This window comes from Hippocampus comes, unplaced genomic scaffold (genome assembly GCF_001891065.2).
Source record: "Hippocampus comes isolate QL1 unplaced genomic scaffold, H_comes_QL1_v1.1 scaffold86, whole genome shotgun sequence".
Classification (NCBI taxonomy): Eukaryota; Metazoa; Chordata; class Actinopteri; order Syngnathiformes; family Syngnathidae; genus Hippocampus; species Hippocampus comes.
The window spans coordinates 1,753,228-1,768,168 of record NW_017805882.1 but is presented as its reverse complement, the minus strand read 5'-3'; the positions used below and the strand labels follow the sequence as shown (position 1 = coordinate 1,768,168).

Genomic DNA, 14,941 nt, shown 5'->3' with positions numbered 1-14,941 from the left:
GTGCGTGCGTGCGTGCGTGCGTGCGTGCGTGCGTGCGTGCGTGCGTGCGTGCGTGTGTGTGTGTGTCTGTGCGTATGTGTGTGCGTGCACTTTGCACTTCAATGACTAATGTGAACAACTATTCTGTATTTCTGTGGTCTCAGCTGTCACGTATTTTGTAAGCCGGGTCACTAATGTAGAATAATGATTCAAATAAAAGTTGATTTATGACTTTGAAGATCACAGAAGTGCTTCGCCATAATTTCACTGCGGCTAAAAGACGAAGAAAAGTGAAAGTTTAGAGGGCCGCTGTGGATTATAGACAGATTCCACAAAGCAAGTGTGGTGCAAATAAATGTATCAGTAGTACAGTCATATGCAGTATAGTGTACTTTGTAACTATCTGCAGGGCTACTCAACTACCTCTACTGCTAATAATACTAAATATAATATTAGTATTGTTGGATGCAGCTCAAGTAGAGCTACTCAACTACCTCTACTGCTAATAATACTAAATGTAATATTAGTATTGTTGGATGCAGCTCAAGTAGATGCAGGTCAAAATGTTATCCATCACATATCTTTGTCTCTTATACATATGCAGCGGATTCTAAATAAAAGGTGACTATTAGCATGTGAGACATAAACCTTTGATCGGTGACCCTCAAGGTCAAGGTCACAGCATTCATTCATGTGAGCCATGTCACGCAGTCACAGAGTTCATTGACTGTCTAATGGTTGGCATATACATCAGCAGTTCCAAAGGTTTTTTTTTGGCATGCATACAAGATTAAAAGAGCACATGAAATTGTTTTGTAAATAACTTCTTTCTATTCTCTGCCAGGTATTTCCCCATGGGCCACCCAGTGTCCGTACATTACTACTTCCAGTCTGACCAGTTCCAGGGCTACCTTGTCAGACACCATGCCACCAACCTAGCAACAAGCAAGCTCGAGACAATGGAGACTTGGGTGGCACCGAAGAAGATCTTCAAGTTAACCACTCCTCCAAAAAGCACATTCAGCAGATTACAGTTTGCAGAGGTGAGTCTGCATATTGTCTTGTGTGCCTTGCATCAAGTCTGTCTGACATTTTTTAGGGTACGCTTGAGTCAAAAAACCAATCACCCTTGCTAATATCAGGAAAAAGGTTCCAGTAAAGCACTAAGTACTAAACAGGACCACACACACCAATGAGGGAAGTGTAATGTTGACCGCTGATCCTTACAAGGATGAGCGCTTTAGAAAATAGATGGTAATGTTGACCTTACACTATTGTGACCTTGCCAAGACAACCCTTAAAGTTGATTACCATGCCATTAAAATGACGCAAATACCGGTAATGGATTGTAAGATGGAAATTGATTGAATTAATTCAAGTTTGCCGGATTGTTCCACGTGGTATTTATTGCTGATCCTAAATAGAATGTCCTCTCCTTGATTTTCTTTTTCAGTGAAGGATCCAGCAGCTCGGGCTCTGACGTGACAGCCATAGAGCATATTTTCAGCATGCCCAAAATTAGATGAGTGAATGTAAACTGACATTTTGCTCTGGTTCGTCACTTAGCTCGCAGCATGGGTCGCATTTGAAATGTCATCAAATGTATGAATGAATTGGCTTGGTCTGTTGCTGCCTGCAGGCGTCGCTTGTGTCTACCTGGACACTCCCAGACTCTGTTTGACCTTTTTGCAAACATCTCAAAGGGAGCGTAAAGGAAGTTCAGACACCCAGTCGCCATGCAGCTCCCGCTTTCTAAGCCCCCGCTTGTGTGTTGAGCGTATGAGACCGTGAGTGACAGCAAAGTGATGTGAGTCGTGGCTCTTATCTGGATGCTCAGCCTCACAGAGCGTTCAGCGTCTAGCACGGTGCAGTGGCTGTCAGTCAGTCTACTTGTCAGTCTGTCTCACAAATCGAGAGCGGAAAGACCTTAAATAAGACAGCGTGGCATTGCGGCAGTCGGAAGAGATATGAGTCCTTTATACAAAAGCTATATGTTTAACCTGCTAGATAAGCCACGTGTTCCCAGATTCCCCTTCACTTTACAGAAAAGCAAGACAGATAAGTCTTTTCTTTTGTACTCTGTATAATTTATATTCCATTTTACAGCGTGATGTAGTGCAGGAGTTCTTAGGCCGTGCATTTAAAATTAGAGTATCATCTCAAGTTTTACATGACATGACATTTATATGACATTCAAAAGTTATTGCCTTGCGCTAGATAAATCACTCCAATTCTTGGACTAATGTAAAGGCCCATAAGGGTATGTCATTGGACTCCAATGCCTTACCCCTCATGGGCCACTTCATTAGGTACAACCGTACAATCTAATGAATGGTAATACAAGAGCTACGTCATACGTTCCGCCTTTCAGAAGATGATTTACACTGTCAAAGTGGTAGTAATTGAATGTTTATTGTTATTAAAAATTGCACTGTGGCATACTGACGCATTTCAAGTCTTTTGGCTTCATTGGGCCACTTGAGAGGGACTAGCTATTGGACACATCTGGCCCGAAAATCTGAATATGGTTTTCACACGAAGAGTCACGCCACTCCAAAACTACGACCGCAACAATAAATTAATACGCTCTGAGAATTAATTTACCTTCAGAAAGACAGTGTTCTTTGGAAATGAAGCGTCGGCTGAGTAAGCATGGTATTCTACATTTTAATAGAAGATGGCATGCAATAAAATTCCCCTCAACCTTGTACACACTTGGACATGAAAATATTTTAGTGTATCAACAATTAGATGAAACCATTTAATAAAGTGGACTCCTGTGTGAGGTTTCCCCAGATTAATGTGGGTTTTTATGGGTACTCCGTCTTACCAACAATTCAAAACTACCAAAAACGACACTATACATAGATGTCAATTCTTGTTTGCCTCATATATACCGTGTGTGTGTGTGTGTGTATATGTGTGTGTGTATGAGAAACTTGATATATAAAGGAGAGAGAATGAGTATATATATATGTGTGTATATATATATATATATATATATATATATATATACACAAACACAACACACATACATGCACACACAGTATGTTAGATATTCATTATTGAAAAGTGTGTGTCCTAATTCATTGTATAATGAGTCACTGCAACTATACACGGTTAGTGGATGAGTGCTTGACTCCACTCATGTGCAAACAACAACATTGTTAAATTACATTGTGCAACGCAACCAGTGGGACACTAGTTTGTTTGCCACAAAATAATTAACACTCGTTAGACTAAAGCCAAGTTGTTCAAATGAGTTACATTAGCTAAGCTGTCGCTCTTTCCTCCTCTTTGACGATGCAGTTAAGCCAACTGTGGTTGCAGCTGGGTATATTGAATCAGGCTTTGCACTCAGGCTATGTTCCCTCAGCGGAGTATGATGCCCGATTTGGTTGTTTTGTTAGATTAATTTATGTAGTCGTTCACATTACAAAATTAATGTGACTTATAATGCGAATGCAAAGTGTGAAAGTGACACTAATGTGCAGCAAAGACAATGTCACGTGGCACAGGGCGCTTATGGCTGTAAATATGACCCCTCTGTAGCATTTCTAGCACTTTCAAGGAATTTGTACTGACCGGTCCCTATATATAATATATTTTTCCAATTTTAAATGATCTTCTTTTCGTCACTGACATTTTTCTGCTCCTTTGTCTGTGATTGCTCGTCACGCCGTCTGAAAATTTGTGACGTCTGATACATATCCTGTTTATATCCACATACCATAGATAGGTCAGATTTGAGAAAATCTGAATTGTACTGTTCACACTGACACGAAAAATTAAGATACGTCATATAGAAAAAAATTGGGAAGTTACCTGCAGTGTGAGCATAGCTGCCGTGTATAGTGTGTATAGTCCAGTGGTTCTAAACTTTTTTAGAGGTACCGAACCCAACCAGTTAATATGCACCTTCACCGAACCCTTCATGAGTGAAAAATAAATGTAGATATTTTTAACAAATTCAAGATTTTTAAAAAAAACGCATTTATTAAAAACAGATCAAAGTAAATACAATTTCAAGAGATAAGTATATTCTTTTCTTTTTTTTTTTTTTTTTTTAAATTGTTCGACGTAGTTTTTTTTTTTTTTTTTTTTTTTAATTGTTCGACGTACTATCACGACAGTCACACTCACACGTTGACTAATAAGCAAACTAAATTTCCCACAGCACTGATTGGACAGGCAATGTAATGTGATCATCTGCAGCCAGTGATGGCCAAGCGGGCGTGTCATAACTCATTAACATGTTGAGTCGCGTGTCTTACCCTACATGGCAGAGGCTCCAACTCATTAACATGTTGAGTCGCGTGTGTCTTACCCTACATGGCATAGGCTCCATCGAACCCCTGAGACCAACTCACCAAACCCCTGGGGTTCGATCGAACCCAGGTTAAGAACCACTGGTATAGTCGGTCTGTCCTGACTGCCAACTTTATAAGCGAAATGTTTCTACATTTCACTGCTTGCTTCCTTTTTCTTAATGAGCTACAGAGGAGCGGAAAAGCTTGTGGCCATTTGTTTGTCACACTAAATTCCACACACGCTGTGAGAAGTGACACTTTTTGTGATGCGCCGGCTACTGCAGAGAGCAGCGTCTCTGCTCTTCAGCATGTTTCCTTGATTTATTACTCCACATTGAATCATTGGTAGCCAGCGTCCATCTATCCTAGCTTCGCTGCTTCAGTAGTGTAACCTCCGCCTCAGGGGAATCCTCTGACGCCACGGAGAACACCTGTGTTTGATTACATCCACAAAGCAGGGCCACTAATAAGAGTCCAAATAGGGCCCTGGAGGCATGCGTGCCCTGAGGTTTTAAACAGGGCCAGATGCCGACTGTGACTGTCCAAGATGCTGCCTGATCAAATTGACCTGCCTTAATTAGTGGATGTGTCATACTGTGGGCGCCAGCAAACCAGTGACAAAGAGGAAAGGTTCGCACAGTCATAGAGAATCAGTGAGACAGAATTTCACTTTTTCATCGGAGCTTTGTGGTTTCCCATGATAGAGAGTCGGGAACGTAGCTAGGCTCTGGTTCTATATAATGTGAACGATGAAACGTACAGTTCATAATGTAACGGGAAGAAAATTAAAACGTACAAAAAAGGTAGTGCAACAAAAAGTAACTTACAAGCAGGCGTGTAGTTGTAAAGGATCTCGTTCAGTAATTCCACAGCAATCTAGGGCTAAGGTGATGTTACATTGAAATAGAGAAAGTGAAAAGAGGACCACAGTTTAAGATGAGGTTACAGGATCAGAATTAGTGGAGCAGAGGCAACTTCTTCTAAGTATAACGATCAGCGCAACAAGACGTCTGACGGGATGAGCAAATGAACGTTGGTCCTAAGCCCAAGCTTATTGGGTTATAGGCACCAAGGGACAGGTTGTGTGGGGAGGTCAATGTAAGCTATCGGCTGAAGCTGCAATGGGCCAGGAGTTAATCTGTCTTTGACCCATTTTCATTCTGAAGGAAGAGTTCCTTGGTTCTGGTGGCCTGCTGTCCTACTTCCACATATGGTACCTCCATGACTGTGTCGCCATGGAGCCCTGTGAAAATTTTAACCAAACCTACATTATTCGGGGGAGAAAATCAATGGTTCGGCTCATGTTCATCCTCAAGTGTGTCCCAAAGTCAATTGACCGGAATGGGAAAGTTACTATACTGGGGAAACATGTTTTCATTCCTTAATGGTTATTGCTTGTTTTCTTCCATTGCTGTGTCTGAGTGCACTTCAGAAACGGAATTATGGAAACAACCACAACCAAACAGAATTCCTTCATGTGCTGTAACTGTAATACCATGTTTTCACCAAGGTTCCAATTCATTTGCATTTGCCATGATACTGTTCGAATCAGTCAACCCCGTTAAGGTTGTGCTGCATTACCAGCGTGGGGTGCGCAGGCAGAATGCCAGTTTCTGTGTCATCAATGCAGTGTGACTCATACTGTAGCTGTGAAACAATGTCTACTTGCCAATGAAGGAAACAAAGAATAAGAACACCATGCAGAGCACGTTTACATGCTGACATTATCTCTAAACCAGGGGTGTCAAAACATACGTCCCGCGGGCCGGAATTAGACCCCAAGGAGGTTTGATCAGGCCCGCAGGATCATTTAAAAGTGAAACAATACCTAAAAGACACAGAATTAATATTTTTAATAAGGTGCAATTCGTGGAGTATCCGCTAGCTAGGGGACACACTATTTTGATCAGAGAAGAAGACAACAGCAGTCTCAATCTGTCACTGAGACGGACCCAACACAGCAGACGCTATCAAGGACATGTGAATACTTTATTCTTTACACATTTAATATCACTCTCCTTAGTTTGTAAAGTGTAGGTAGGGATTAAATTTAGATTTTATATGCACATGTTAAATGGTTTAAAAATTCCTTTCTTTATAAATCTCGTTGAATCTTAAAATGCATTACTATATTTTTCAATACCAATTGCTTGTTTCAGTGTTGGGCCTTGGTACAATCAGTGGGATCAGTTGCAATGCATATGTGAATGATAAAAGTAAATTGCACATTTACTGTACTTACTCTAAGGAAATCTAAAGTGCTTCATGAAATGTTTTGTAAACGATATGTTCATTCAATTTCAACATTTTCCTAATGTTCTTGTGCTTCTTTAGACCAAAACAAAGGAAAGACATATTATTTTGGTTATTTATAGCAGAGTATGGTATAATTTTAATTATCCGGCCCACTTGACATCTACCGAGGCCGTATGTGGCCCACAATGTGAAATGAGTTTGATACCCCTGCTCTAAACAAATGACGCAGCATGGTAATGTATTTGTCCATGTCGTTTTTCTTTCCATTTTATTCATATATTCCAGTGAAACACAAATGTGACATTTTTCTATTGTTCAAAACCAATAATCAGGCAGAAGGATGTCTAGCGCCACCTTGCACAAGTGAATTGTACTGACCGATGGCAATCTGTGCACCAATGCCAAAGTGTGACAAAGAGTTGGATCACATGGGTCAAATATGGGACTTTTGGGGAAAATGGTATGAAATGTATACTGTAATAACTTTGCTCCTTGGTGGAAACAAGGACAAATACTATTTCTTAGTAGATTGCATTGATTACCCGATGGCAATTTTTCCGTCCCCCCACCTCCACAACATGTTCTTTTAGCCAATCAATTGCGATGTAGAGTGCAAGTGAGTCAGCCTTGGATAAACTAATGAGCTACAGAGGTGCCCGACGTGGGTTGATTAGCAATTTAAAGAGCAGAGAACAATGGTCCAAGGGCCAGGAATGGCAAAGGTCACTCAAATAATTGAGACAACAGTCTTTTGCGCAAGACACAGGATTCACTCTCATTTACTTTAGTGGTCTATATTTATTATGTACAACCTATTGCCAACTCTCAAAGGATGTAATACAGAGTCCATTCCAGTCAGACATTGATCGTCTAGTAAGGTGAGGCTGTGTTAATCAGCTACTATTGTCAGGATGAGCGCTCCTTAAAGCCGCCATCCTTCTCACATTTCGGCCAACACCTTTCAGTGCGTGCGTGTGTGTGTGTGTGTGTGTGTGCGCGCGCGCACGCGCGCGCACGCATTTTTGTAGCTGGCACCTCCATCTCCATCATCCTTTTAACTCTCCCGTATCAATTGTGATTTTCCGCATCTCATTTTGCTTTCAGAAAGGTGTTGTAATCCGGCACACGTTCCAATGTGATAAGTGCAGCCAGCTATCTCCAAACAGAGGAGATATTTTCCTCACTCGTCACTGAGAGTTATTGTTGCTGCATTTATTAAACCCAGAGAATGTAGTTCATCCCGATTGGTGCCAAAGACAACCTGTCATCAGTGTGTCAATAAATATGAAACGTACTCCTCCCATATGTTTGATTTTTCCTTATGATGTCGTTTTGTAATTTTGCTTTTTGTTTCCGTCACTGCTTTCCATCCTGTCTCTCTGTATGTAGTCAAAGACATGGTGTGGAAGTTTGGTAAATTTTTATGCATTCCTCCCAGCAACTGTGGACAAATAGATTCCAGAACAAGACAAACAAAAAAAAAAAAACAATCAACTTGTCGGCATCTGTGTACTACAGTCTGTATAACTGCTGTGTGCAGGCTTGGGCTGTTTGATGAAAAATACATGTTGAAGATTATTTCCCATGAGAATTCCGCCCGGGTGTTGCTTATCTTAATAATATGGAGAAATGGTGATGCAGTCTGTTACTGCCTTCTGTTCACTGGAGGAAATTCATACATCCTCATCGCTTACAGTTGTCTCTCCTTTTTTCTTTTTCTTTTTTTATCAGATCGGTACAGAGTGGGACGCCAAAGAACGAATTTTCCGTAACTTTGGCGGCCTGATGGGCCCCATGGATGAGACAGTGGGGATGCAGAAGTGGGCTAAAGGGCCTAACGTTACCGTAACGGTGGTGTGGATCGACCCAACAAACGTCATCGCGGCCACCTATGACATTCTTATCGACGCGACCGCTGAGTTCACCCACTACCGACCACCACTCAACCAGCCTCTGCGTCCTGGTGTTTGGAGTGTCCGCATCCTGCACCACTGGAGCCCAGTGGCTGAGATGCGCTTCCTTATCGCCCCTTTGGCCTACGATAAGCACCAGCCTGTACGGCAAGGTGAGAGAGCCTTTTAAACATTTGAAAATGAAATGAAGTGAAATGAAAATGTATTGTCGTTGCACATGCACAGAAATACAGAGCAATGAAATTCCTTTTGACAGTCACGCGGCATCATTTCATTAAATAGGGGTGGATAAGAAGCAGCAAAGGATATTTTTATGAAACCAGCCTTTAAATCTCGTGAAGTGCTTATGAAGAACATTAGATGGATTGATGGATTGTGCAATTAAGTGGAGTTGATGACGATTAAGCATGCACTGATGGCAACTTTTTGACCTCTTCTTGTAAAATGCTTCGGGTTTGCTGCCTTATGGGGGAAACAAGCCAGTGCAAATTGGAGGCCAGTCCCAAGCCCGGATAAGGGCAGAGGGTTGCGTCAGGAAGGGAATCCGGCTTGAAACTTTGTCAAACATTAATGAGCGCTTAACACCGGATCAGTAGAGACCGCCATCCTATCATGAGCTGGTTGAAATTAAAATGATGCCAGAGTAGAGATGGAAAGCGGAGTCATAGACAGAAACAAGAGGAAAGCACACAGGCTAAAATGAAAAGTTGTGACTTTAAATGTTGGGCCACGGTCTGAGCAATTTTGGAAAATCATCAAATTGTGATTTTTTTTTTTCCCTCAAAATTGCATTTGTGATTCACTATGCGGTTATTTTTTCAAGGTCCTATTCTCATGTATTGAAATCATCTTTCTTGCAACAAATAATATAATATCTATTACACTGTATAGGATACTAAGATTAAGGTGGCTCACATACGACAGGTCTATTCGCACAGACATTTACTATTTTATCACCTTCAGTGCCATGCACTCCAAAATACAATGACAGCTGAAACAATACAAAATAAACAACACATACGGTGAGTTGGGTTTTTTTTTGTTTGATTGTTTGTTTTTCTTTAACCTCACAAGGTGTAAAAGCTCAAACATGTTGGATACTCACCTCAAGCTCTCAAGGACAAAAACCTCACCGAAAATTACATGAACCTAGCACGGCAGGCTTTCAATACTGAGTTGTTGTCCCAGCCTGCTCTGAACGACTCCGCTGTCCTCCACTGCGCTCCCAATGACCAGTCAAATTGCAACCTTTGAGATTACCAAATCGCATTTTATCAAACCGCGTTTATATTGCAAATGCAATAAATCGTTCGGCCCTAGTTGGGATTATGACAGGAAAAGCTCGGCGGTTGGTTGATATGATTAGGAGGAAGTCATATACACAATTAGGGCTTAAACCTCATTATCCTCTTGGCACTTTGAGACTTTCAATATGTATCTGCTTTTTGTGAACTTCCTGATGAAAAGGTAAGATGAGGTTGGAATGCTGTGGGCATGTATTTTGATTTTGCAATTTGGACCATTTTGTGTTTTGAAGCAGCTTTGAGGTTTGTGCTTCTGAGCCCCTCATTCCGCATGCTGGTTATTTACTACCATTTCTGGCATCCTCTTACATGCAGTGCCAGTAAAAATAAACAACGTGACCCTCTACCTGCACTTGCGGCAGCATGCACACACACACACACACACACACACACACACACACACACACACACACACACACACACACACACACACACACACACACACACACACACACACACACGGCTGCTGCGTGTGATTTAGTCACCCGTGAAAAAAAGAACTCACGTCAATGCCCGAGTACACACACAACGACATGAAGTCACAAGCGCATGCCTCGGGAACAAACTCTGCTCCTGTCATAGCGTTGGGCATCTCATCAGATGGAGCACCTCCATGTCTGACTGCTTTTTTTGTGTATGTGTCACCAACACATGAAATGCGGTGATGTCTGCTCACATGCGGGTGTTAGAGAGTTTGTGTTCCACAACCCCAGTTAGAGAACCAGTGAGAAATTTACAGCTTGACTGGAGCACAGGGTTGGGAAGGTGATTTAAGGAGAAATTGTGTCTCTGACCTTTGAAGGACTCAATTGTCATGAGAAGAATCACGAGGCGGCCATTGTCTGTCTTAAATAAGATAACGAAGATTTTAATCAAGGGCAACAAAATAAATGCAAGCTAATTGGGCAGCACATTCAGGGGAACGTAAAGCAAATCTCTTTCTACGCGTTAATATTTCAATATGTTTTCTTTTGCTTTCTTTTTGCCCATAAAATCAAATCACTGATCACTCACTTTATCGTCTGTCTACCTTTTCTTTGTTCTCTGCTGTGTTTCTCCAGAGGACACTCTAAAGCTTCACAATGGGCCATCCAAGAACAGCTACATGGAGCAGAGTTTTCACGGCCTCAACCCAGTGCTCAACATCCCCATCAGCCTGGGCTACGTGGAACAGGCCAAGAGGAACGCTGCCCTGACCGGCCCGGAGCTGGAACACTGGGTCGACAGCCTTGTGGGTGAGCTGTGGGAGGCAGCAGACATCTGTGCCGTGGGCCCGACTGCCTGCCCGGTCATGCAGGCCTGCTCCAAGAACCCTTGGAGCTCTTTAAGCCCTGACCCCAAATCCCAAATGAGATCGCCGCGTGCTGATGGGCGCATCAGGTAGCAGCGAGGCCTCCAGCTGGACAGGAGGCTGCAAGATTCACTGTTGATTTTTTTTTTTAACTTATTTACGGGCTTGATTGCAGTTGCTGGAGGCGGAAAATGTTTTCCTTCTGTCTCGGGAGACGAAGGGAACATAAGAAGGTGATCAATGTTAGTGTCATCCACCCTGCTTTTATGGAACTATGCTGTCCTGTGCTATTTCCGTTTCACAGTGTATTTATTTGTGACTTTTACTGTGATCAAATCTTGCAATTTCAAGCATTTATTTTGCTGCTCAATGAATTCTGAATTTCAATTTTCCAGCGTGGGGCACAGCAGCTAATGTGGCATTGTGCTCCACAAAAGGCCTTAGCTGCGCGACTCGTAAGCAGGACGCCTGGTACCAGATTAATTTATGTGCCTCCCAAGGTTTATGTCAGCATAAACAACACCCTATCTGAAGTAGCGAAAGGTTTATTTTGATATGACCCCAAGAAGAACCAATATTCACTGCCTGTAAGGGAGTTAGAAACATGTTATCTCTTGAAGAAGCCAATTACTGTAAACTATAATCAGTAGAGTAAATCCATCACACAACTTGTTTCAGTTGAGTGTATGATCGCGGACTGCGGTGGGCAGCGAGGCCATTTGCTGCAGACAGAAACATGGAGAAAAATGCAAACGCAAAGCCATTCTCAGCTCAATCTGAAGCATGGTCCCCAAACTCCGGCCCGCGGGCGAATGTGGCCCGCCTCTGCATTTTGTCCGCCCCACTGAACATTACCAGAGATGCTTTTTATTGTTGTTGTTGTCGTTGTTGTTGGTGTTTTCAAGTCTGGCCAGGTGATCGAGACTTGTAGATGCATATAACGTAACATTCGATTACACCCTTCTGCAGTCTGTGCCCTATCCAAAACTCCTCCCTCAAAAATAAATAAATAAATAAATAAATAAATACAATCCGCAATGCACCCCTGTCAAATAAAAAATAAATAAAAAATGGACTAATGGCAAAAAGATTAGGTAAGAGAAAAAAATGATTGGTTGTTATTTATTTCATAAATTGTGCCTGTCAAGAGCCCCCAAAAAAGGTGAGTATGTGCTTATGTGCGGCTTTTTGGAAAACAATAAATGTTGATGTCTAGACACCTCCTGCGATAGTCACACTTTTTGTTACAAACCGAACCCGGCCCCTGTCAGAGAAGGGAAAAGTTATTTGGCCCTCACAGGAAAACGTTTGGGGGATCCCTGATTTAAAGTGTTAGAACAAAAATTAAACTCAGACAATTCGGGGTTCAGCATTTGTTAAATATGTGGTAGCATTTTTCTTTAAGAAACACCAGATGTTTTGAGTAACAGGACAAATCATTTATGTCCAGCTCGCTTTTCTTACCAGCCTGCCTCAAACTTGAAACATAATGATTCAAAGCTGACCTTAAATTTCATCATCTTTTTGTGTGTTTTTGTCCAGATCATTTCAGTGACAGTTTATGGTGTACAGAATTTTACAACAAAAAAAAAAGTCTCAAAATTGTGTGAATGATGGTCCATGAGTCGATATTTAAGTTTATATTAATACTGATATTTTTAGTCAATGACTAAATAATTGCAACGCTGCCTTGGCAGCATGAATAGTTGTTTGTTTGTTTGTTTTTTTTTTGTTGTTTTGATTGGTTTGTAAGAAAAAAAAAGAAAAAAAAAGCTGCCTTTATTTACAAAGGCCACCAACCCAAACGTATACTGTATCTTTTTATGGCTCTCACCTTCGTGTCAGTTAGTGTTTTGTCGTGTCAGAATAGATCTTCTTGTCTTGGTTTTCCAAGAGAAAGCAACTCTTAACCTGAGAGGTTAAAGGTCACCTCCGTAGTGACCTTATCAAAACAGAGATGGCGACCACAAACATTTGGACGATTCGTTGTGAGGAGAAGCTATTCCGCGTCGACTGCTTGCTGTGAGTTTCCGAATGCCTGTGAGTGGTTGTGGTCTTCATGCTGTGACAATTATGTACAGTTTCAATGATGTAAAGTGTTATGCTATGTCCTCGTTGCAAAAATACAAATTTAGAGCTGAAGCTTTCAAACTGTATCGACATGAAAATGATTTTTAGCTGTCATTAAGACTATCGCCGATAAGTTCATCACCGAGAGAAGTTCCATCTTAACACATCGGGCTTCTGTTCTCTTATTATGAATCGAAATTACCCAGAGCCAATTCAATTTCAATCTGTCTGTCGACAATGACCAGACAGGCAAGCGTTTTTTGTTTTGTTTTTTTCCTCTCTCAAAGGTTCATTTATAGTACTGTTCATTAATGTCAAGGTCACCTCACCCTTAGCATAAAATCACACATCCCTCCCTCACACGGCAACACCGGAGGGGTTGACTTATGCCGAACAATTGGTTGGCTCCTATTGCCACTGTCACAACCGCCACTTATTGCATTGCGTTGGCCACACTTCTGGATGTAAATTTAATGGCAGTTTTCGTGAAAGGAGAATTACAATCGGTGTAACTCACTGTAAGAGCCCTATTTTGTAACACAAATGATCAACAATGAAGCAAATGTAGATATGTATTTTGTACTAAACTATTGCGTAAAAAGATGCTGTATGTGTAAATACATATGTGTTTCAATGACACTGATCAATAAGGAGTTTTTGACATTGAGCAAAGAGAGTGATTTGTTGATGTTGGTGTTTATTGATTAAAGTAAATAACCTGCTCCACTGTTGGGGCCTGTTTGCTTCTCAGAGAAAATCTAATGCCAGATTGTTCTTTTTCTTGCTTGAATGTATTGTCGAGCAACAGTTGCACAAATTTCTCTGAACTCCCTTCATCATTTTGTGTCATTTCTGTTGTTATGTTTGTTTGTTTCTGGGGAGGCTCTGTGTGCCTTAGCTGACCTTTAGAACCTTCTCTGCCCCATTGAGACAATTTATTTTTTAACCTGATGTGATGGTGAATATCAAGACCGGTACTGCAACACCAAAAAAGATGTCTGCTGTTGTATATATCATCAGGCCTTCTGTCCTTATCTGCTTTTATTTGTCTTCCCTCTGGGATAGTTGTTTTGTTGATCGTGACGGGCTTGTCTTACTTCTCTTGACTGCCTCTTTTTTTTTCCTTTTTTTTTTGGGAATAAAATCCAATGGAGAAATTGCTCACATCATGTCTCTGTGTGGTAAAGCACTGATGAAAAGCAGAGGTGGGATTAAGTCACATATATGTAAGTCTCAATTCATAACCTTCAGGTCTCAAACAAGCTCCAAGTTACTGTGGGGAAGAAAATAAATCAATCAAGCGAGTTAAGTCGACTCACCACCAAATTTCCAGAAAGTTGAATCAAGTTATGACTTGGTTCAAGCAAGTCTTAAATTCGCCAAACTCAGTCACAACAACTCAATCTTAGCACGTCCATCATAACATTCCATTGAAACGCCGTGAAACGTGTGCTGGTATTTCAGGCTAAGCACTGTCTTGGTTAAGTTCTTACATCACAGAGAGGACGCGCCGTGTAATTCATGGCAATGCGGCTTTGAGGTTGCGTTCTTGCCCCTTGCCTACAAAAAGCTACTGCTCAAAAACAGTAGCAGCTGAACTATGTGGTATGCTGTAACTTTTCTTTCCGTTCTCACACTTTTGAAGGGCACCAGTGGATATGGATGGATACAGTCATTGATTGAGGGTGTCTTGTTAGAACGCAATCAAAAATTAAGAGGTCTGTCATGGCAGCACTGCAAAATACTTGATGTTCTCCAGTGACCTCCACTGTCACCCTTCACTGCGTTGTTGATCAGTTCTTTGCTCTGATGAATTCA

The 14,941-nt window shown here is 41.5% G+C and overlaps 1 protein-coding gene across 1 annotated transcript in view; it reads left to right on the top strand.

Moving 5' to 3' along the window:
* xylt1 (xylosyltransferase I) overlaps positions 1-14,088 on the top strand; it is an 82,003-nt gene extending 67,915 nt beyond the window's left edge. The window contains exons 9-11 of the mRNA XM_019889501.1: positions 824-1,022; positions 8,277-8,610; positions 10,824-14,088. Coding sequence (XP_019745060.1) covers positions 824-1,022; positions 8,277-8,610; positions 10,824-11,146 — 856 coding nt within the window. The 3' untranslated portion in view covers positions 11,147-14,088. The remainder of the gene's footprint in view (positions 1-823; positions 1,023-8,276; positions 8,611-10,823) is intronic.
* Positions 14,089-14,941: the final 853 nt, after the last annotated feature.